The sequence below is a fragment of the Colletotrichum paranaense genome, assembly GCF_030867605.1.
Source record: "Colletotrichum paranaense strain IMI 384185 chromosome Unknown Scaffold_13.1, whole genome shotgun sequence".
Classification (NCBI taxonomy): domain Eukaryota; kingdom Fungi; phylum Ascomycota; class Sordariomycetes; order Glomerellales; family Glomerellaceae; genus Colletotrichum; species Colletotrichum paranaense.
This window is the reverse complement of record NW_026848971.1, coordinates 1,034,513-1,053,813: the sequence shown is the minus strand read 5'-3', so window position 1 is coordinate 1,053,813 and position 19,301 is coordinate 1,034,513. Positions and strand designations below refer to the sequence as shown.

The window sequence follows — 19,301 nt, the reverse complement described above, 5'->3', positions numbered from 1 at the left end:
ACGTGCGACTATTCTCGGCGTGGCTTGCGCTTCGAGAACTAACCAAAAGCCGCGGTGACGAGGACTGCTGAAGACGACATGCGCATCTACATCCAATCAGCCAATCAAACGTGAGATGGGATGGTAAAACAGCTCGAGGTGCATGGGGACAGCCAACCTCAGCACTAACACTGCAGGGGAGCGCGGGGTGAATGCTGATCCAGTCATCATCGCATTTCTTGTGCCAGAGCTTGTCGAGCTTGCTTCTACTTGAGAACCCCCTTGGCAGTTGCATGCTTGAGGCACTGACATTGGCTGAAAACGTCCATTCTTTGTAGACTGTTGGTTATCATGCTGAGACCGCTGGCCAGGGGTTGCTTGGCTGGCGCCATCGCGGTACGATCTGTGCTCTGCCTAAGTAAATGGATTCCCAAAGGCGGGTTGTTGGTTTGCCTATCAGAGAGTAGTTGACAGTTTATATACATGGGCCTTGGATCTTCCTGCAAGTTGCACATCTCCGTCAGCCTAGGCCATTTCGTACACTGCAAGTTTTGCAAGGCTGTCGTCCAAATCAACTCGGAAGGCGTTTCTGGCGGATCAAACTTACATCTGGAACAGGTAGTTACTACAAATAATGAGACTGTCATGGTCTCTGGGAGAGAAGAAGGTTTGAGCGCTTAACATAGAAGAATAGAAGTAGTTCCAGGATTCAATCTCTGTTGATATTCTATCGAGGTATTACAGAAAGCCTAGCAGTCATGGGTATCTTGACTCCAAGGCCCATCAGGTATTCAAAGCAAATAGACAAACGCCCGGATCCCCCGCTGTACCAATTCACATACTTCACACTCTCTCATCCCATGTGTACAATCGCTTAGCTTCACCTTACCAGGTGATAGTAACAGCCTTCCTCAGGTAATTCGGGCCACCCGACTTAAAAATCTCCTCAAAGATCCACCGTCCAACGTCCTCCCTCGAGATACCGTACCCGATAGCCTTGGTCTGGACGCCCATCTTGGGATCTTCAATACCCGTCCGGATCCGCTTCTCAGGCTGCGCACCATCAGACAAGAACGCGGGGCGGATAAAGGTAAAAATCTCGTCGCTCGCCACAATTCTCTGCTCCATGACCCTCTTGTCGGCGTGCGGCTGCTTGAGGAGGACGTGATACATGGGCACCTGCATCAGCGGCACGTCACGCGCATGGTCCGAGATACCCGTCGTCGAAATAATCGCCAGCCTCGGCTTGCCGTTGACACCCTGGGCGCGGAGCTTCTCAAGCGCGCCGAGGAGCGCCGCGGCGCCGTTCTTGCACACGTCCGGGTCCTCGACCGTCATCTTGGCCAGGTTGAGCGGGCTTCCGATGCTGAAGCTCACGATGTCGACCAGGCGGGTCGGGTCGGTTGGGTTGACGAGGCAGGCGGCCACGTCGTCGACGCTGTGTGCGTTGCCCTTCTTCACGACCAGGTTCGGGTTCTGGGCTTCGGGGAGGACGTCGGTCATTTTTGTTGGGTTGCGGCAGAGGGCGATGCAGACATAGCCGGCCTCGAGACTGTGCTTCAGCGCTGCCATGCCGCAGCCACCTGAGGCGCCGAAGAAGGCGATGGTCTTGATGCCGGACATGATTTGTTATGAAGTCGGGGTGTTTGTGGTGTAAGGTCGGGATAAGGTTGTAGTGGGGTATGCTTTGATAGCGTGCCAAGTGCGATGATGCTCCTGCAAAGGATGATGATGAGTGGTATCAATGGATAGAATTGTGCTTGATTGTGCGAGTAGGATGGACTAAAAGTCAAGTGAAAGCTTGATGTCGCCAAGGAGTAGGATGGTAGTGATGATGCTGATGATGTTCTCTTCCTTCCTGTCCTCGACGGCGAACTTGCCCAGCCTTATATGCATCCAACCTCCGTCTCAGGCCGGGCAGGTATGCAGGCCATCTGCAAGACTGGACCATCACATTTGGAAAACACTCACTGGGTACAATAGCAAAAAGAAACAAACACGGCATCCATGCTGTAAGCTGTAAGCCGCAGCATGTGTGAACCCCAGAACCTCACCTAGCCCGCCGCGACTCTTCGTTCTTCGTCCTTTCCAAATCTCGCTCAAACGGGCGCATTGAAGCGAAATCTCGAACCAACAACGAAAAGGCACGACGTTGGTCCGTAGGGCCCGTAGGTATCAATCGAAAAAGCGGGAACGGCCATTGCAACTACGATATGATCGGCACGATTACCCCTACTTTGTGGCTTACAGGATCCGCATCCCCGCCCGTTCTGCATCGCCCTCATCCCTGTCTGAATGTGACTGTCATCTACATGTGTTAGCACCCGATGTTATCTGCCGCCTGTTTAAGCGCTCAGCAGCATCTTTCACTAACGGCCCACTTCAGCCTGGAATTCCCCCGACGGCCCAACCAACAGCCAAGCCTGTGGCTCAGCTCGCGCCTTTCGCTCCAACTCGCCAGACTCCTCGCCTCGCGAAACACCACTCTTTCGTCCTTCGCATGGCCCCCATTCATCCCGCGTCTCGCTCATCACTATTCGTCGCCTGAAGTGCTCCGTAAGTTGACTCTCACCATTCGGCCCTGGGAGATTCGACACATCATCATCGAGAACAACAAAGTGCAACCAACAACAAAATCCCGTCCCCGTCCCCGACTTTCCTGTCCCGCGCCGCATCAATACATACCTCTCTGACAACCTACGCCGCATCAACTTTCCAACAAACATCTTAGATGCATCAAGGTGAAACCTCACACCGCCTTGGCTGCCTAGAACGCGATGCCCGACAACCTTCCGGGCATCTATCTCTTCGGCGGCCCATCACCGCTTAGCCGTCTCATTCCGGCCTTGCTGATCGCCGATACACCCCCGGCCGCCGTTCGGCCTCCTCTCGGATGCTACGGCACCAGCCGTGTAATGTCTCCAGTAACCCCTCTCTTACTGGATGCTACAATGTCAGCATTGAGTTTGCCTGCAGTCATCATCCATTTTTCAACGGAGGCTAACCACTGCTTTTCCGAACGCTGGACCTCACTCAAGTCGCAATGTGAGAAGCAAATCCAAACAAACCCATGGATGACTTCAAGTCTTCAACCTCTGTTGATTGCGCAGCTCTACCATATGTACAGACACCGGCTTTGAATTCAAAGCTCGCAAACGGCCGACTGCATATGCAATTTGGTTGCCCCAATCCCCTTACCAAATGAATGGACGGCAAGCGCCATTACCCAAAATGCCTTCATAACAATGCTTCAAAGAAAGGAATGCTCTCATTACATACAAGTAGCCCGAATCGAAACCAAGCAAGCGCATCACGTTATCCATTATACCATTTTTTTTTTTTTGAAACCCAAAGGCCACACTCTAGTCTGTACTTCATAGCCAGAAGAGAGCAGTGGCAGCCACAAGTGCGGCAAAGGCGCTGGCGCCGAAAGAGGATTCACGGCGGAAGCCCTCACTTGTTGAGCCAGAGCTGCCACTGGAGCCACTGTTGCAGTCTTGCGAGAAGCCACTGTTGCCGCAACCGCTGCTGCTGCCGGAACCGGAGCCAGATGAATCACCGGAGCCTGAGCCAGAAGACCCGGAGCCGGAGGAGCTGCTACCACTGTCGCTGTGGTCGTTGCCCGTGCCAGAGCTGCTTCCACCCGGAATCGTGGCTGCTGAGGCGGTAGGCTGCGCCGCGGTGCCGGTGCCGGAAGCCGATGAGGCACCTGCGTTCATGTCGAGACCGGTGCCGAGAAAGCTCTTCAGAATGGTGTCCTTGTCGCTGTCCACAACAGTGTCGTTGGTAGCCTTCATGCTGTTGTAGTAGTAACTCTTCTTGCTGTTGGTGCCGGGAGAGCTCTTGGCATTGTAGCAGTTGATCTCGACATCCTTGACCATGGCATAGAAGTATCCGTTCTTCTTGATATCCTCGTGCTCCCAGTTGATGGGACCTCCGGCCCAGTCGATGGTACCCTTGGCGTTGGTGTCGGCACCACCGGGCCAGATGGACAGCTGGACACGGGCGGGCGTTTGAGGGAAGTCCCACTGCTGGGCAGTCGCGTTCCATGTGTCGGAGCGCTTCTTGGTTCGGCCAACCTGACCGTCTACCATCCACTTGATTTCATCGGGGGTCCACTCAATCTCGTACGTGTGCCAGTTGTTGAACGTGTCAGAGAGGGAGATATTACCAGACTGGTCGTCTATAATGATTGTCAGCATCGAGCTCGGGTCAGGGGCCATGGCAAGTCGACTTACACTTGGGAATACCCTGGAAGTAGTAGTTGGTCTGGGACATCTCCAGGTCGGCGCCGACCCATTCGTAGTCGATCTCGTCCTTCACGTCGCCATACAAGATGAAAGCTGTCACGACACCAGGACCACGCGATGTCCTGATCTTTGCGGAGACACTACCGTACCAAAGGTAGGTAGAGGAGGCAAGGACAGTTCCGACGCTCTTAGCGGGCATCGTGAGGAGAACGGCCTCTTTGTTGTACAGCGCGGGCTCACCTTGGGAAACCCAGTCGGCCTTGCTCGGATCACCGTAGTACTTGCTGATATCAACGATCTTGTCTAGCGAGTTCATGGACATCTTCTTGTCCTGGCAGACGGGGGCGGGAACGCAGGCGTCGAGAGAAAAGGACATTCGGGGATCACAACCGCCGAGGCAGAAGGCACCGGTACCGCATTGGCCATATTCTGCGATGGTCAGAGACTCGAGTTTTTGGGCATTATGGATGATGATCACAACTTACGGGAGCAGCATGGTGCGCTCTCGGGGCACTTCTGGGTGAGGGAGCATGAGGGAGGCGTCTGGGCGAGGACGGTAGAAGCACCGAGGAGGGCAAGGCCCATGGGAAGAACCGACAACATGTTGGAGTGAATGTGTGTGGTGCTGGGTTTGTATTACGAGTTACAACGGAGGAATCGAACAAAAAATTGCTGGCGACCCGCAGGCAAGTATGCGAGAAGATGTCGATATTGGTTTTACGAACCAAGTTCGAGGTTCGATGGTGATCTATTGGACTTTCGCCGCCCGCGGGTGACGGTGGGATAGTGCCGGCGTGTTTACTGCCGCGGCGGGGAGGAATTCGGGTGTCTGATGACTTGTGTATCCGTCTGTGACAAGGGCGGAAAGTGGTCGTACAAGGCTCGTCCGAATGACCGGGTCGAGATCGAAATCGATATGGAAGTTGCTGATGTTCGGAAGATTAAAAACAGAGTTTGGCTGATAATCTGGGGATCCCGGCTTCGTGATTGACTCGAGTCGGCGTGGGTTCGGGACGGAACGATGGCGTTCGGACGATAGAGAATGGGAAAAGGTTCGTCTTGGGAGGCGCAACGAAAGTTTGCTCCAACAGGAAGGTGTAGGAGAGAGTATTAAGCGATGGTAGTATGTAGTAATTACAACGAGAAGCGCAGGTCAAGAACGAGTGAAGACCGTAGCGGACGAGATGAGTGCGTATGGAAGGGAAGAGTAGGTTGAAAGCCCAGGCCGCGAAAATTAATTTGGGGGAAGGGATGGGTAGGGCGGGAGCAGTGGGAATGCACGGGAAGTCAAACCAGGACAGGACACCAGGAGGCAAGCGCTCACGGCGCTCATTGAGGTAGGTACCTTACCGTACCTAAGGTAGGTGGTGACTGCCCGTGTTGACTGTTGGATTCACTGTTGCTCCTACCTTGCCTCGACTACCATTTAGCGTGCCTTGCTACGCCTTAGCACGCTTGGGAGGTAGGTAGGTACGAAGGGGCAGTTACAGTTACGCTTACCTGATTTACGCTTAACACGGATGCTGCGCCTCTTGCCTTGCTGTGTGTGTGTCTGTATTTGGGTGTAAAAGGTCAGGTACCCAATGGAAGGCAACTACAACGTCCATCAGCATCTCACCACCTTCAATCCATCTCTTCCATCGCCAGACAGGCCGACAAGCTTCACAGGCTGTGCTACTCCCCCTTTCTGAAATGCCCTCCAATCAACTCCGTACTACTGATAGTCATCAGACATCGTCTCCAGTTCTTCTCAGGGTCTTTCAGTGGCACGCAAGGGAGTATTGATGGATTCTCCAGGCTTCTCCTCCTCGTCTTCCCTCGTCTCCTTCAACCTATCCGCTACAGACCAATGGACCTAGGTGGGGCATCAAAGCCGCTCCTCATGCCCCCATTGGGACAAGCGTGGCATCATTTGGGTAGGCAAAGCCGGTTAGAGCCTGACCCTGGCCCTGGCCATGTGCCTGCCCGTCTCCCTTCTTGAGGGAAACCTGGAAAAAGGAAATACGGGGGAAACAAGAACTGGAGTGCAGCTTCTCTCCTTCCATTGGTACCTCTTCGTTCGGAGAATGGTGTCCTCGTATTGGTCCAATCGCCACCTGCCCATCTTTTTCTTCTCTGTGGATCCCCAAGATCATGATTTTCTGTCCACTCACAGGCCACTCTCCATAGCCACTTGTCCTCATTCAGGCTTAGCTCCGCATGATCTTACCAATACTTTCCTCACTTTGCCCACCAAAATTGGAAGATCACGGCATCACTGATCAACTCCCCCGTGTCTTGCCACCCCTGGCTTTTCCCTCGGCCGTCCACTTTTTCAATTCGATTAAGTCTTGCTCTGCAGTGATTTTCGCCCCAGGTGCTCTGTGCGCCCCCGGTGCATGGGGCAAGAGCGGCATAGCGGCATGGGGACCGCGGGAAACACTCCTTTTCTCTCGACGTCGCCTGTCGCCTGTTGATCGCCTGTAATTGCTGGATGAACATGATCTGTCAGGCCATCAATGCAGCCATGGCAGCATACCTCAGCAACTCAGTTGGCACGTCGGGTAGGTAGCATGCTGGCCGTGTGTCACTGCACCCCCTGTGGCTCTGTGGCTGCATGTAGCTCCTAGAGGGCTTGCATCCTTCGTTGCACACACAGCCTTGACGCTTCATTGACAGGTGCTGCGTTGCGGCAGCCTAGGATCGAAGCACCAACAAGCCGACCACCCATCAAATGTCAAGATCGAATATGGCTTGGGACAATTTTCTTGCCATTGACATATCAAGTAGTAAACCATTGGCTTTCAACCCGTCGAGACGCCAGACTGAAATGTCCCGTCAACCAGATCAGCAGACTTTGGTGCATGACGCCGTTTCTCCCACCGTTGGCGCATTTCATTGTCCCGTCTCCCATTGTTTACTTACCACATTCCTCGGAACCGGTCAAGCGCCGTCACATGCCACCAGCACAAAAAACAACATCAAAGTCTCATCTTCTTTCCGTCGTTTTATCCGTAGACTAGCTCAGCAACGGTCGCCAAAAACAAAAACACAGGAGAAACAGCAGTATCATAGAAGCTAAAAGACAGAGAGCCAGGTCCTCGAGTCTTGCAACTTCCAACAGTGGATTGCGTGTTTGCCAATCATCTCCTTTTGTGATACGCCTTTCCCACGGTATGTCCTTTACGCACGACGCACACGCATGCATGCAGCGCCGTTGACAGACGAACACCGGCAGCGAGACCCTGGCCTGTTGTGCTCATGTGACACGAAAGTGCCCGATAGCCGCAAGATCGCGTACCTACCTTCGGCCAGGGTTGCCCCAGGCGTTCGTCTCCTTTGCATCATGTGAGAACGCGTCTAAGGGTCCTGAGAAAGGATGAACTCAAAGAGATACGGTAATGCTGGCATACATTAGTGCCGGGTAATCACGTACAGAGATATTTAAGAAGATGAGCTCTTTCTTACACACTTTTGTACCTAGAATGAAAAGAACAACAGTTGTGAAAACGCGTAATACGAATAGCTTTGCTTCCCGGTTAAACCGGAGATGATGTATAGTCTTGAGATTGCTACAGGGCCACCACGTAAAATCGTGAAACGTGTATCTTGAAGAATGGCGGTCACAAAAGCCGCGTGTACATGCCATTCATAATATCCTAAACTTATGTCTTGCTTGTATTGTCGTCACTCGCAGAAACAGCGTACATTGTATCCAGCAATTCTGCCACCGGGAACTTACAAGTTTCAAGCGACACTAGAGCCTTACTGAAGACGGTGAGTAGCGCACGAGGCTGACCGGAGGTTCGCTCAGCCGCCGAAATCCTGCGGACATGATTGATAGAAAGTTCGTCCTCGGCAGCAGCCTCGTGCAGTCAGATGGAGCTGACAACCGTCCAGTCTCGCCAGTGAAGGGTTTTGATCCAAACTATTTTCTACATGTTCGCTTGTGCTGAAAATAAATCTATCTACAAATGATGGTCTCTCGGGGTGCGCGTTTGGTGAGACTCCAATATTGCTCTTCCTATCCCTTCTTCTTGGATCATATCCACGCTACCTATTTCAACTGAAGGCATGGCAGAAAATGCCCATATCGCGGGCTCATGGAGTACCCAGGATTGGCAGGTCAACAAAGCGTATGTTCAGAATGCCACGGGAAGCCAAGGATATTGGCCCAGAGGAAGATGGGCAGCACATGCCAGTATAACTGATGTAGAAATGATACTAAGCGCAGCCACAATCAACTCCGGCTTGTTGTATCGGCTTATATGAGCATTTTGTCATTGAATGCAATGTCGTACACCTGGTCACGTGTGCTGACGGATGCGACTGATGTGTAGTAATTCCACGGCGATTTACTACTCTTTCAAATGGCCAAATATGAATAATATGAATAACTTGCCACGCTACCTACACAAACACTCACGAATCGCGATAACGGAATATGTTCGTAGTTTCAAGTCTTCGGCATTGCTACAAATAAACGATTGATATTTCGAGGGGGGGGGGGGCTACGGTTGTCAATCAAACCAGCAGAAGAATAGCAAGACTTCAGTAGTATCGCCAGTCATCCTAATGCCATACAACCTCATGGGACTATGCTTGTTCTCCACCACCTCGACCACAATTACGACGTATACATACATGTCTACAGAGCTCAGTATATCCGGCAGATTGCTCATACGTTCATGGTCGAGATCAATGATCCTTGTCACAACACGCAACCTCGGACTGATTCTACGTTGACCATGAAGACCATGGCATGATCCTTTTGAGACCAGTCCGAACTTCGCGTTTTCTAATCTTGATCTCAGTCCAGCTCCCATTCATCGTCACTGGACTTACAATGCCTCACTCAGAAATCTTAGACGGCATGTGGTCACTGCAAAGTCACATCAAACAGAATTCAATAGTCCATAACCTCAATTACTCACTCATCATACAGAGTACATCTTCACCAAGTCCTCTCGCAGACCCGACGACGACGACGACAACAACAAAAACACAAATTCTCTCACACTAAAAGGGTATAGACTCGTCATGAATCGAAACAATTTCACAATCCCGGTAACCGATTCCTTCTTCCTTCCTGCCATGACACCTTTCCCAAGCAAGCAACTTATTTTTCTGTGTGATTTGTCCTTGGACTTCGTCGACTGACCTCTTCGATCAGTCTTGTCCACGCATCATTATATCCTCTTCTCCTTTGGCAATTAAGACATGGCATAAAAGGTGGGTTTCCGGTGACTTGTGTTGGAAAACCCTCCGCACATATCAACACCATATAGAAGGTCCTCCCGCATACGTGCGCACGCGCAGACCATCTCTCAAACGGGTATGGCAATCACCCGCCATCACTCAACTTCCTTTTCGTGTTGCGCTATGAAACTCCAAGCACACTGATAACAGGCAAGCCCCGCAAGGGCAAAACCGTCGTACATGAGGGCCAACACTCCTACTAGACCCATCTCCCCCACATCCGCCGCAGACAGAAGTTTTCGACCAGACGTGACCGTGCCGGAGACGTGGAGCTGAGACGTCGGGGGTAAAAAGTAATTAAAGTCCAGCCTCCAAATGAAAGAACGAAGAAAAAAAATTAACAAGTGCAAAGGGGGAATCGTCTTTTTTTCGAGTCCGGGTCGTTGTGATCGTCAGAACGAGAAAGAAGAAACACATTTGGTATATCCCAACGCATCGAGACACTCCCAGCGCCGTTTCGCAGTGTTGCCCATCTCCCGAGTATCCTCAGAACCGCCGATGGAGCTGAGGTTCCTCTACCGGTTGGTCGGCTTGGCGTAGAGGTCTACGAATCATTTAGTATCGTTGATGTGGATGCGGCCGTACCGACGTGATGTTGAGAGAGGGCATACCGGGAAAGTGCTCCTTGGCGTACTGTTCGCAAGCCTTGGCGGGCTTGCCGACCTTTTGCCCGATGACCTTCCACTTGTTGTTTTCGTACTCCTTGATGGCATTGAGGAGTGCTTGGCTCTGTGACTTGTTAGCAAGCTTGAGGGAGAAAACAAGTACTAGAAGCATCTGCCACGAACCTCGTCTTCCGCGAACTCTGCGTAGTGCATGTCCTTGTACCAATGCTTCTTGACACTACCCTCAGTGCGAGTAGGGAACGTCTACACGCTCATGTTAGTAGGCTGCTAGTGATGGGAGAATGGGGTAGCATAGATGGAACGAACCTTGGCAATCTCAGCCCAGCTGCTGCCGGCATCTCTCATCTGCTTCAGGCGAAGCTCCTCGGCCGGAGTCCAGGGGGTGTTTGTGCGGCTCTTCTTGGCCGGGGGAGGCTGAGGAGCCTGAGCGTTGGCATCTTCCGTGGCGGCGGGCTGGGCCTGGGGAGGAGGAGCGGCAACGGGAGGGTTGATCTGAGGCGGCGGGATGGGGGTAGCGGTGGGCGCAACGGGAGCAGGCGGCATGGGAGGGGCGCTAGTGACCGGCGGGGCCTGTTGAGCTGGGGCCGGGGCCGGACGCTTGCGGTTTCTGGGTGCCGGCTGCGGCTGAGGCGGGGGCTGAACAGCATGCTGCTGTTGCTGCTGCTGCTGCTGTTGCTGTTGCTGCTGGTGATGCTGCTGCTGCTGGTGGTGCTGTTGCTGCTGAGGATGGGGCTGGGCCTGGGGCGGCTGGGGCGGCTGAGGCACACTCATCGGAGGCTGGACCGGAGTGGGCTGGTGATGCTGCGGTGCCGGGCTCTGGTGAGGCGGCGCTCCGTACTGGAACTGTGGGTGCTGATCCCGACGAGACATGTCCTGCTGATAGGGGTGTTGAGGACTAGGATGGAGTGTTAGTAAAGTTTCATTCCGACGGGATCAACGTCGCGACTGGAGACGAGACTCCTGAGGACTAACGGCCCCTCGCGAGAGGTCGTGTTGCCCAGGCGTGCGTGCATGCATCGACGGCGGAAGGAAAAGGGTCATGTTATTGTTGTTGTTGTCCGTTACACCCTCTTTTGCGCCGCGGAGCAGGCCCAGTATGGCCGGGGTTGCTCAAAAGGAAAAGGTATTCCAGAGGTACATGTTCATGTACCCCTGGATCACGGGTAGGTGTCGGTACACCGTACGCAGCCTCGCGGGGCGGAGGAGGATGGAAAGGGAAGGGGAGCGACCGAACGAACGAACGGGACGGGGGAGAGCAAGAGTGACTTTGGGCACAGGGACGAAAGTAGAGATCGAGGGGTACAAGGTGGATGAGGTACTTACTGCATGTCGCTAGGCTGATGGGTGGAGTTGGAGTAGATGTACTCCGGCACGGGGCCGACTTGCCACTGCTGCATGATCTAACAAGAGGTCCAAAGGTTAGTACCGTGTGTACCGCGGTCAATTGATTCGCGACCCGAAGAAACAAAAGATAAAAAAAAAAAGCTGTCGCGCAAGAGTCATGGGCGGGGCCCGCGCTGCGCCCGGAGGTAAGGCGCGAACGCGACACGGGCGCTTTCCGATGAGAGGGAAAAAAGGGTACATGACTGCCATTGTGTGTGGCGAAGACAACAGTGATGATAGAACCCAGCGTCCGATAGAATCCTCACAAGGCGCGATGAAGACGAAGGTATGAAATGGAACATGATTGAAGGTACAGACAGGAAGAGTGAAGCAGTCGAGTGCGCGCGCAGAGCAAGGCGTTGCTTATTGGGGGAGGATTCACCGACGTGCTTGCGAAGACGCGGTGAGGCAGAAAAACTTTGACGAGAGGGCGTCGACAACACGAACAAGCCTCGATGAGAAAGAGACGCGCGCGACAGCATCAACGCGGATGAAGCCAAGTGTATCTGTATGCGCGCGACGATTCCATGATTGAGGTACAAGTGGTGATTTGATCCTCAATCGGGACAACGGGTGAAAAGGAACATAGGAAATAGGGTGCAGGTACTTACGGGCAATGTAGTGGTAGTATTAACTCAACAACGATGCATAAACCGACGGGTTGATGGATGGGGAATATTTGGTCTCTGCTCTCTCGGGGGGTGGAAGAGAGACTTGGACCAAGCCTGAGTCGCAAAAGACAGGAAGCGGGTCACGCACACGCCCGGGGTTGGGAAGGGCTTTTTTTGGGCTTTTTTGGGGGGGGGGGGGGGGGTGGGGGGGGGGGGGGGGGGGGGGGGGGGGGGAGAGGGGAGGGGGGGGGGGGGTGCGTCTGGGGGGGGGCGGCGCGGGTTTTTGGGGGGGTTTTTGGGTGTTTTTTTGGGGGGGGGGGGGATGACGGATGGATGGGAGGGATGAGGTGAGGTGACGAAGTGACGCGGTAGAAAATGATGGGAAGGAGTGGGAGTGGGAGTGGCAGTGGGAGGGGGGAAGGTGGAAGGGGGGGAGGGAGGGATGGTGCGAGGTAGAGGCGAGAATAAAGGGGACAAAGATACAAGGCGCGCGAGGCCGAGGACGTGTTTGCTTCAAGTACTCTTTTTTCTGGGGGTGGTTACTGCCGGGTTGTGTGGTGCGGCGGTGCGGCGTGCCTGCCTTGTGGTTCCAATTGACCTGGCTGGGCTGGTTGGCTGGCTGGTTGAGGTCGGGTGGCAGGTGCGTTGCGTAAGGTAAGGTAAGGAAGGCAGGTACTGTGTTGGTCTTGGTCTTGGTCCAGGACTCTCGTTCAGTGTGTGCGCGCGGGCGGTGCCAATACGTGTGGTGCGGGCGACCGAAAGCGACGTACGGGACGCGACACGGAAAGTAAGAGGAAACGAAATAAAAACAAAAATGAGCACCTCAAGCGGCAGTGCAGCAATCAGTGAGGTGAGCAACGATAACGGCGAAAACCAGGTGGATCTTCGTAATGGACGGCAGGGAACGGCCGGAGCTGGAGACTGGAGAGGAGAGGCTGGCAAAACCTGGAAGGCTCAGGTGTGCAAGCAGGTGAAAGGTGTAATCGTCAGGTAATTGGACGTCAGGTGAAGGAAGGTGCGCTGCTGCGGCATAGAGCGACGCGGCGCGCGGTATTCGTTGGCGGGAAGGAATGGGTGATTTCCCTTTCGATGTGGGGAACAAAGTGCGAATGACGGCACCCCGGAAGGTGGGAAGCGGTGGAAGGCTCAAAAAAAAAAAATATACGGAAGGTACCGAAAGTTGCGGTGCCCTTGCTCTTTCCTGGTACAAGGTAATCAGGTGAAGGAGTCCAAATAAAGCAGACCAGGTAGGTAAAGTGAGGTGTGTGTGGTATATCGCGAGATAAGGTCTGGCAGGCGGGTAGTGACAAGTAGCGGCGGAGCCAGAACGAGGTAGCGTGATGTATTCGTGAAGGACGTCGAGGTTCAGATAGACAGGCGCAAGTAGACACGGGTAGGTAGACAGGCAGCTGGAGGCAGTGCGCGAGATGTGCCGTGCGTTGCTTGTTGGTTCGCGCGTATGAGTTGGGTCCAGCTGGTGGTCGGTGGCGGTTCCTCGGATCAAGGGTCAATCAACAATGGACGGCGATCCTAAATTGGGTGCGTTTATCCGTACGGGCGGAGACAGCTAGGAATAGGTAATAAAGAGCGAGAAGAGCAATGAAAGCTGTCTCGAACCAGTTTCTGGACAGGCGATGGCGCGCGCGAGAGAGAGAGAGAGAGAGAGAAAGTGAGAGATGGAGCAAAGACAGATAGGAAGCTTCGGATACGGAGTACCTTATTGCGACGCGATTCGGTGTGTATGCGTGTACAATGAGGTAAGACGTAGCCAACGTCTGCAGGAAAGGCAAAGAATTAGAAAAGTGGTGGACGTTGATGAGATAGGCCCAGTGAGTGATGCGTGTGTAATACTTGGTGGCAAAGGCGGAAAGAGATGGAGGTGCGTGGGATTGGCGGCGCGCAAGTGAGGCAAATGTGGTGACGACCGCAGCTATGGCGACAGCGACAGCAACAGCGTCAATGCCAGCTGGAAAGCTCTGTGAGCGATGATGAGGTGTGAGGTGAGGTGAGGTGAGGTGATTAACAATGACGGGCGACGATGGTGGAGATGTCCGTTCCCTTGCGGTTGCGGCAACGTCAAAGTGGTGTAGGTGTGGATAGATGCGCGACAATAGTGTGGGCGGCGGCAGCGCGTCTGTAGCTTTGGTGTCTGCTCACCTTGGGATTTTCGTTGACCTTGAAGCTCTCAGAACTTTTCGGTCTGGGTAGGTAGGTATTCTTTGAGGTGAGGTTGAGGTGAAGCGCGTGAGGTGATGTATCCGTCAGAGTTGCGAGGTACCTGGCTGGGTGCGTAGTCGGGTACCGTGTATTCGCAGCTGTAGCTTTGTATGTAGCTGTACGGATACCTTGGTTTGCTGTAGCGGCAAGGACCTGAAGCAAAAGTGTGGAGGTGGAGCTTGAGCTGGTGCACACCTTGAGCTGATGATGTCGGGTTGGGTATCCGTAGTGTAGTGCAGGTTGGTTTGGGAACTTGGGACTTGAAAAATGGGAGTTGGGATGCTATGGCTCGCGATGATCCAAGTATGTACCTCTGATGGAAGTAACTTCCCAGTTCACGGTGATGTTTCTGGTTGCCCTCTTTTTTTTTCTGCTGGGAGAAAGTGGGTGGTGGAAGGGGTCAGGAGAGAAAATTGCTAAGGGGGAGGGGGAGGGCGAGGGAACATGGAAAAGAAACGAGGGAGGCAGGCGGGGGGAAAGGAGGGGCCACTCGACGCCATTTCAGCGGGTCCTCGGTCAGGCAGAAAGTGACGATAACACTCCGACTATTAACCGGCAAGCTGCGCTGCTTCCACCTTTGCAGCCAAAACAGCACTGTTTGGCAGGAAGGCACCTTCCAATCTTCTATCTTTGTGCCTCGGTCATCGACATTCAACCACTGGCACAGACCGTCTTCCCCTCGCTCTGCACGGATCACTTTTACTTGTCACTCGACACTTCGTCATGGCTCAATGCTCAGTGGCTGCTCCGTGCCTTGTCCCTGTTCCACTTTTCCTCGTCCATCCGGGCAGCTGCCAGTTGTTCACCTCACCTCAATCTATCAGGTCATCCCATCCAGAGGCAAGTTCCAAGCAGGTACGTACGACAGAGAAGTACTTTCTACTTTCCTTTGCCAGCGATACGATCCGATGCGATTGTGAACCACGCCCGTGTGCTGCCGCTGCTCGTATCTCGTTGTACCCAGATAGGTTATTAGCCAGAAAGACAGCTTCCTTACTATGTACGCGTTGGGCACACCGAGTTTGTCGGTCAGATCTGACAGCTCGCTCGCCTCGGACCCTTCGGCCATGCGCTCCTGCCGTGTGTCGTGTCGCTCGCTGCTGCGCTTTGCCTGAAGTTGATGACTGAGGTCACTGGTCACAAGCGTTTCTTCTTGCGGGGAAACCCACATCACCTCACCGCACCTCATCTCAGCCACTTTCCTCATCCAACCTTCAACTAGGTGTGCCAGGCAAATGGCAACCCCTCTGAGCCACTTTTATTTCATCTTGTTTGCCTGACTGAATGGCCAACGGGCGAGGCAGCAAGTAAGGTGCTCCAACGACTGATTGACCATTGACGGGAGCTGGAGGAGAAACGCGAGAGGACGGGAAACACAAGTTGAAAAGTTTATCGCATAATCTCTCAGCCTCGTCCCCTCCACCAACCTCCATCTTCACTTGAGCTTCTTGTTCTGGCAGTGTTATTAAATGCGACCTGTGCTGCGTTCAAGGTCAAAGGTAAAATCAAAAGTGCGTAGGTACTCGTCGCAATTGTTCTCTTGGCAGTTTTTCTGAACTACCTTACATGTACTCCATGTACCGCCTGCATGGTCCAAGTACTTGATCCTCGCTTTATGTACCTCCTGTCAGTGGTACCGCTGGTGGACACCTACTACAACATGGGACTCTGCGCGGTACGTACAGTACCTCAACGATGCATGTACCTTTCCGCCCATCTTGAGTCTTGAATCTCGAGTCGATTAGGTTGGCATTTGGAAACCAGATGACATAGTTATAGCAATGCGGAATGCATCTAAATTGCTTTGCCTGACTAGATGCCGGCTGCGCAAAATCCATCCATAGTATTTCATGGCTTAGTCATTGTCTCCAGTCCTTGTGATAATACCATGTCTCTACTCAGCGGCCGCTCTACCATGGCGAGTTCATCCAGACCGGTAGCTTTTACTCCATCTTCAACTTGTGATGACGCCTCCCTCTCTGTGCGTCGGACCGCTCACAGACGTGTTCGTGGTCCAACAGTGCGCGATGCTGGCCCGTTGTCTCAGCCTTCACGTCAGAATTGGAGAGTCAGCTTGCGCTCGAGGCTCTGTCTGAAAAGACACCTGGGCGTCCATTCGAGTTTTGATGTTTTGTTCTATGAAGAACTCGGTCTGGTTGAGATCGAAAACGCTTTACGCTAGAACATACGGTCGAGATACCATGGTGTTCAATTGGAGATGATGCAACGGACGACTCCGCGGAAATGTTTTGCTCAGCACGCCAAAGTTTCCGCGCGGCGGTGGCCCTCCGATGATGCCGAGGTGCGGAGCCTGCGGCCTGGCCAGCTTTCGTAATCATCCGGGACGGGGAACGGGAGCCAGTAACTTCACGGCAGCGGACCGAAGGCCCGACTTTTCCCAGGTCACATCGGGAGAGGGTCGGTGCCGGGGTACCGGGATCCTGGAGACCGAGCTGCCTCAGAAGTGCACGGTTGTCATCGGTTCCGGGCGCTTAGGGTTCCACTTGGCCGTGACCAGATCGGGACGGGGAGACAAGGATGACCGAGATGCCGCGGTCCATCGCTATCACCACTCCCCACTTGCTGCTCCACGAGAGTCGCATCGTGAATGAACCCGTGAGTGCTCGTCACGATAACGAAAGAGAGATATAGATAGGCTGATGAGGCTGACCGCCGGCACATTCTGTGCAATTGGCCGCGTATTCCGCGCACCCACGTAAGCGGTACCCACGCAGCTTGACCGCCAAAACAAAAGCGATGCTGCTATTCTCCCAAGACAAGAATTGTTTCAAACACCGAAAAAAAGGCGACGAAACAAGGTGGCTCGCCCGACCCTGGCAATGACCCCAGATCGCACCAGGCGTGAGGATGAGCCCCATGACCACCAAAAAAAATGAGCCCCAAGTTCATGCCAAGCTCATGTTGGATGCTGTCGTTTAGCTTCATGTTGTCGACAGGTAACCTAAAACGGCCTCATGAGCCCTGACCCGGCCACGTCTACTGCCATCCGGTCTCTCGCTTTCATGCGCGTAGGGCAATCAGACTCCGTGAAGCCATCCATTCCTTGCCAGGACGTGCATGTTCGTTCCGAACATGGACAGACTTTATGCCTCCTTGGCAGTTCGGGTTGAGAGACCCCAGCTATGAAACGATGTTGGTCACAGGGTTCCGGCACCAATTGTTTGAGACTCGCGGCTCTTGAGCAACATATGACTGAAGACACGTTCACCCCAACGTCTTCGCGCAGGGTGGCCCTGGGCTCGGCCAAGCCGTGAATCGGAACGCTGGTCAGTGCCCGTCGCGAGCAAGTTTGTCGATTCTGTCGATGTTTTCTCTCAAAGTGCCGCTTCCAAGACATTGGACGATGAGGATTCATGCGAGTTGCTGAGACGGCCGACGACCAGACGATCCAACGATGATCCGTGGCGTCATGAACAATTGGGGCCGCTGCTCGAAAGCTCTGTTGCATTTCCACCTGCTTTAAAGGGCAGAGGCTCACCCCCTATGTATTTCGGGGCTCTTGGTTTGAAGCAAAAGGGAGAGAACGTCGCATGGGACGCCCTGATGGAAAGCAGGAGCACTGGCCCACAAGGCTGGGCCGGCCAACCTCCACGTATTTACTCGGCCGAGTAATGCGAGACACGCGGAACAAGCTGGGTATGGCGACGTTCCATTTCCTAGGCATCTTTTCTGCACCATGTCAGACAATTCCTTGAATAAATTGCGGGATCTGTGTAACCCTCCGAATGGTGATTAGTATGCTTTCCCGAATCTATTTGTCGATAAGCAGTTGTAGTATCCGGCTGTCCGACAGATGAACTGGCCTATTACACTAGGAATTTGACTTGAACGGTGTATGCAGCGGACAGTGTCAAAGCCGGGACCTGTAATCTCGCTCTTCTTAGCCTCCGTCCTCCGTGGATCACTTGTATTCGTAGTGTACTGTTGGAGGACCGTTGATTGTGGGGCCGCCCCAATCCATCGGTCGAGAGATCAGACGAAAAGAGTATCGCCAAGCTTCTGTCAGGGAACCGGGCGTTACTGTTCATCTAGTCGAGTCCGGTGCGGTCCCAGCACCAGGCATGGTAGGCGGATCTTGACGCGAATCCGAACCAACCACGGGTTCGATTAATGCGGCCGTTTGTGCCTCCTCTATGACATCTTAACTCCACCAACCACACTTGCGCCCGTCAATATTTGCCTTCGGTTGATGGCCTTCCCGAAGATCATCACCGCCATCACCAGATTGGAGATGAGATGGCAGAGTGGCAGACAGGGGGCGTGACGTTTGGCGATTCCTCCTGGAAGAATCGGAGACCTTCTTGGTCTGCATTTCCCACCGGTTAGGTCTGGGTGCGGGCGCTTCTGGACTCGCGGGATGCGGGCGATCCCTTCAATACCCCAGGTATCCCGATATTGAGTCTTCCTGCTCTTTTCCCACAATGCCGGCCAAAAGTTTCCTGGCCGTTGTTGAACCGGATGATGAGCATCCGCCCCGTGATATGTTGCTTCCACTTCTTGGTCGTATGGAGGGGCAAGGCCCTTTGTTTCTGAGCCTTCTTGGCTGGATGGAGGCTCTTACATGCCGGGGGGGATTTTGGGCGATCAGGGACATCGATTGGTAGGGCCGCCAGGTTACACGCTGGAGCCTGGATGGCGGAACTTAATTGGTGCCGGGGTTGACGCTCGAGAGGGTAATCAATCATGGTTTATCTCCGCTCAGTATCGTGGCTTTGCTAGAGCTTACGGGACGGGGGCCAAACGGGCGGCCGGACGATGTTCATTGTGCGCAACGCGCAAGGAGAATGAAAAGTCCCGGAACGGACGGCCGCAACTCATGGTTTTGCCACGGAGAATTGGGGGCCACGAGCAGCCCGCGGCGGCGGCGGGCTGTGTCTCGATCTCCATGGCGCCGATGGTGGCTCGGCTTTCTCAATTTCAGTGAAGCTGCCCAAGGAACAGCCTGTTTCTGTTAGTGCTGCGGCGGCGAGAATGTT

General features: G+C 53.8%; 10 protein-coding genes across 10 annotated transcripts; 5 read left to right on the top strand and 5 right to left on the bottom strand.

Moving 5' to 3' along the window:
* Positions 1–864: 864 nt before the first annotated feature.
* CPAR01_13824 (uncharacterized protein) lies at positions 865–1,602 on the bottom strand (the record flags this gene model as incomplete). Its single annotated transcript, XM_060498076.1, has 1 exon — positions 865–1,602. The coding sequence occupies one exon, from the start codon at positions 1,600–1,602 to the stop codon at positions 865–867; it is 738 nt and encodes a 245-aa protein (XP_060343544.1).
* A 181-nt stretch (positions 1,603–1,783) lies between these two features.
* Positions 1,784–2,002, top strand: CPAR01_13823 (uncharacterized protein; the record flags this gene model as incomplete). The annotated part of the gene is made up of 1 exon (XM_060498075.1): positions 1,784–2,002. One exon carries the CDS (start codon positions 1,784–1,786, stop codon positions 2,000–2,002), a length of 219 nt encoding a protein of 72 aa, XP_060343543.1.
* Positions 2,003–3,353: 1,351 nt separating this feature from the next.
* CPAR01_13822 (glycosyl hydrolase family 16) lies at positions 3,354–4,832 on the bottom strand (the record flags this gene model as incomplete). Its single annotated transcript, XM_060498074.1, has 3 exons — positions 3,354–4,162; positions 4,218–4,658; positions 4,715–4,832. The coding sequence occupies 3 exons, from the start codon at positions 4,830–4,832 to the stop codon at positions 3,354–3,356; spliced, it is 1,368 nt and encodes a 455-aa protein (XP_060343542.1).
* A 3,334-nt stretch (positions 4,833–8,166) lies between these two features.
* CPAR01_13821 (uncharacterized protein) lies at positions 8,167–8,415 on the top strand (the record flags this gene model as incomplete). Its single annotated transcript, XM_060498073.1, has 1 exon — positions 8,167–8,415. A coding segment is annotated over one exon (249 nt), but the record flags the coding sequence as incomplete, so codon positions are not given.
* Positions 8,416–9,982: 1,567 nt separating this feature from the next.
* On the bottom strand, positions 9,983–11,490 carry CPAR01_13820 (MYB DNA-binding domain-containing protein; the record flags this gene model as incomplete). Its single annotated transcript, XM_060498072.1, has 5 exons — positions 9,983–10,011; positions 10,079–10,196; positions 10,256–10,336; positions 10,400–10,988; positions 11,417–11,490. The coding sequence occupies 5 exons, from the start codon at positions 11,488–11,490 to the stop codon at positions 9,983–9,985; spliced, it is 891 nt and encodes a 296-aa protein (XP_060343540.1).
* A 305-nt stretch (positions 11,491–11,795) lies between these two features.
* On the top strand, positions 11,796–12,011 carry CPAR01_13819 (uncharacterized protein; the record flags this gene model as incomplete). The annotated part of the gene is made up of 1 exon (XM_060498071.1): positions 11,796–12,011. A coding segment is annotated over one exon (216 nt), but the record flags the coding sequence as incomplete, so codon positions are not given.
* Positions 12,012–12,529: 518 nt separating this feature from the next.
* Positions 12,530–12,745, top strand: CPAR01_13818 (uncharacterized protein; the record flags this gene model as incomplete). Its single annotated transcript, XM_060498070.1, has 1 exon — positions 12,530–12,745. One exon carries the CDS (start codon positions 12,530–12,532, stop codon positions 12,743–12,745), a length of 216 nt encoding a protein of 71 aa, XP_060343538.1.
* A 2,282-nt stretch (positions 12,746–15,027) lies between these two features.
* CPAR01_13817 (uncharacterized protein) lies at positions 15,028–15,432 on the top strand (the record flags this gene model as incomplete). Its single annotated transcript, XM_060498069.1, has 1 exon — positions 15,028–15,432. One exon carries the CDS (start codon positions 15,028–15,030, stop codon positions 15,430–15,432), a length of 405 nt encoding a protein of 134 aa, XP_060343537.1.
* Positions 15,433–15,518: 86 nt separating this feature from the next.
* Positions 15,519–15,737, bottom strand: CPAR01_13816 (uncharacterized protein; the record flags this gene model as incomplete). Its single annotated transcript, XM_060498068.1, has 1 exon — positions 15,519–15,737. The coding sequence occupies one exon, from the start codon at positions 15,735–15,737 to the stop codon at positions 15,519–15,521; it is 219 nt and encodes a 72-aa protein (XP_060343536.1).
* Positions 15,738–17,266: 1,529 nt separating this feature from the next.
* On the bottom strand, positions 17,267–18,003 carry CPAR01_13815 (uncharacterized protein; the record flags this gene model as incomplete). Its single annotated transcript, XM_060498067.1, has 2 exons — positions 17,267–17,806; positions 17,890–18,003. 2 exons carry the CDS (start codon positions 18,001–18,003, stop codon positions 17,267–17,269), a joined length of 654 nt encoding a protein of 217 aa, XP_060343535.1.
* Positions 18,004–19,301: the final 1,298 nt, after the last annotated feature.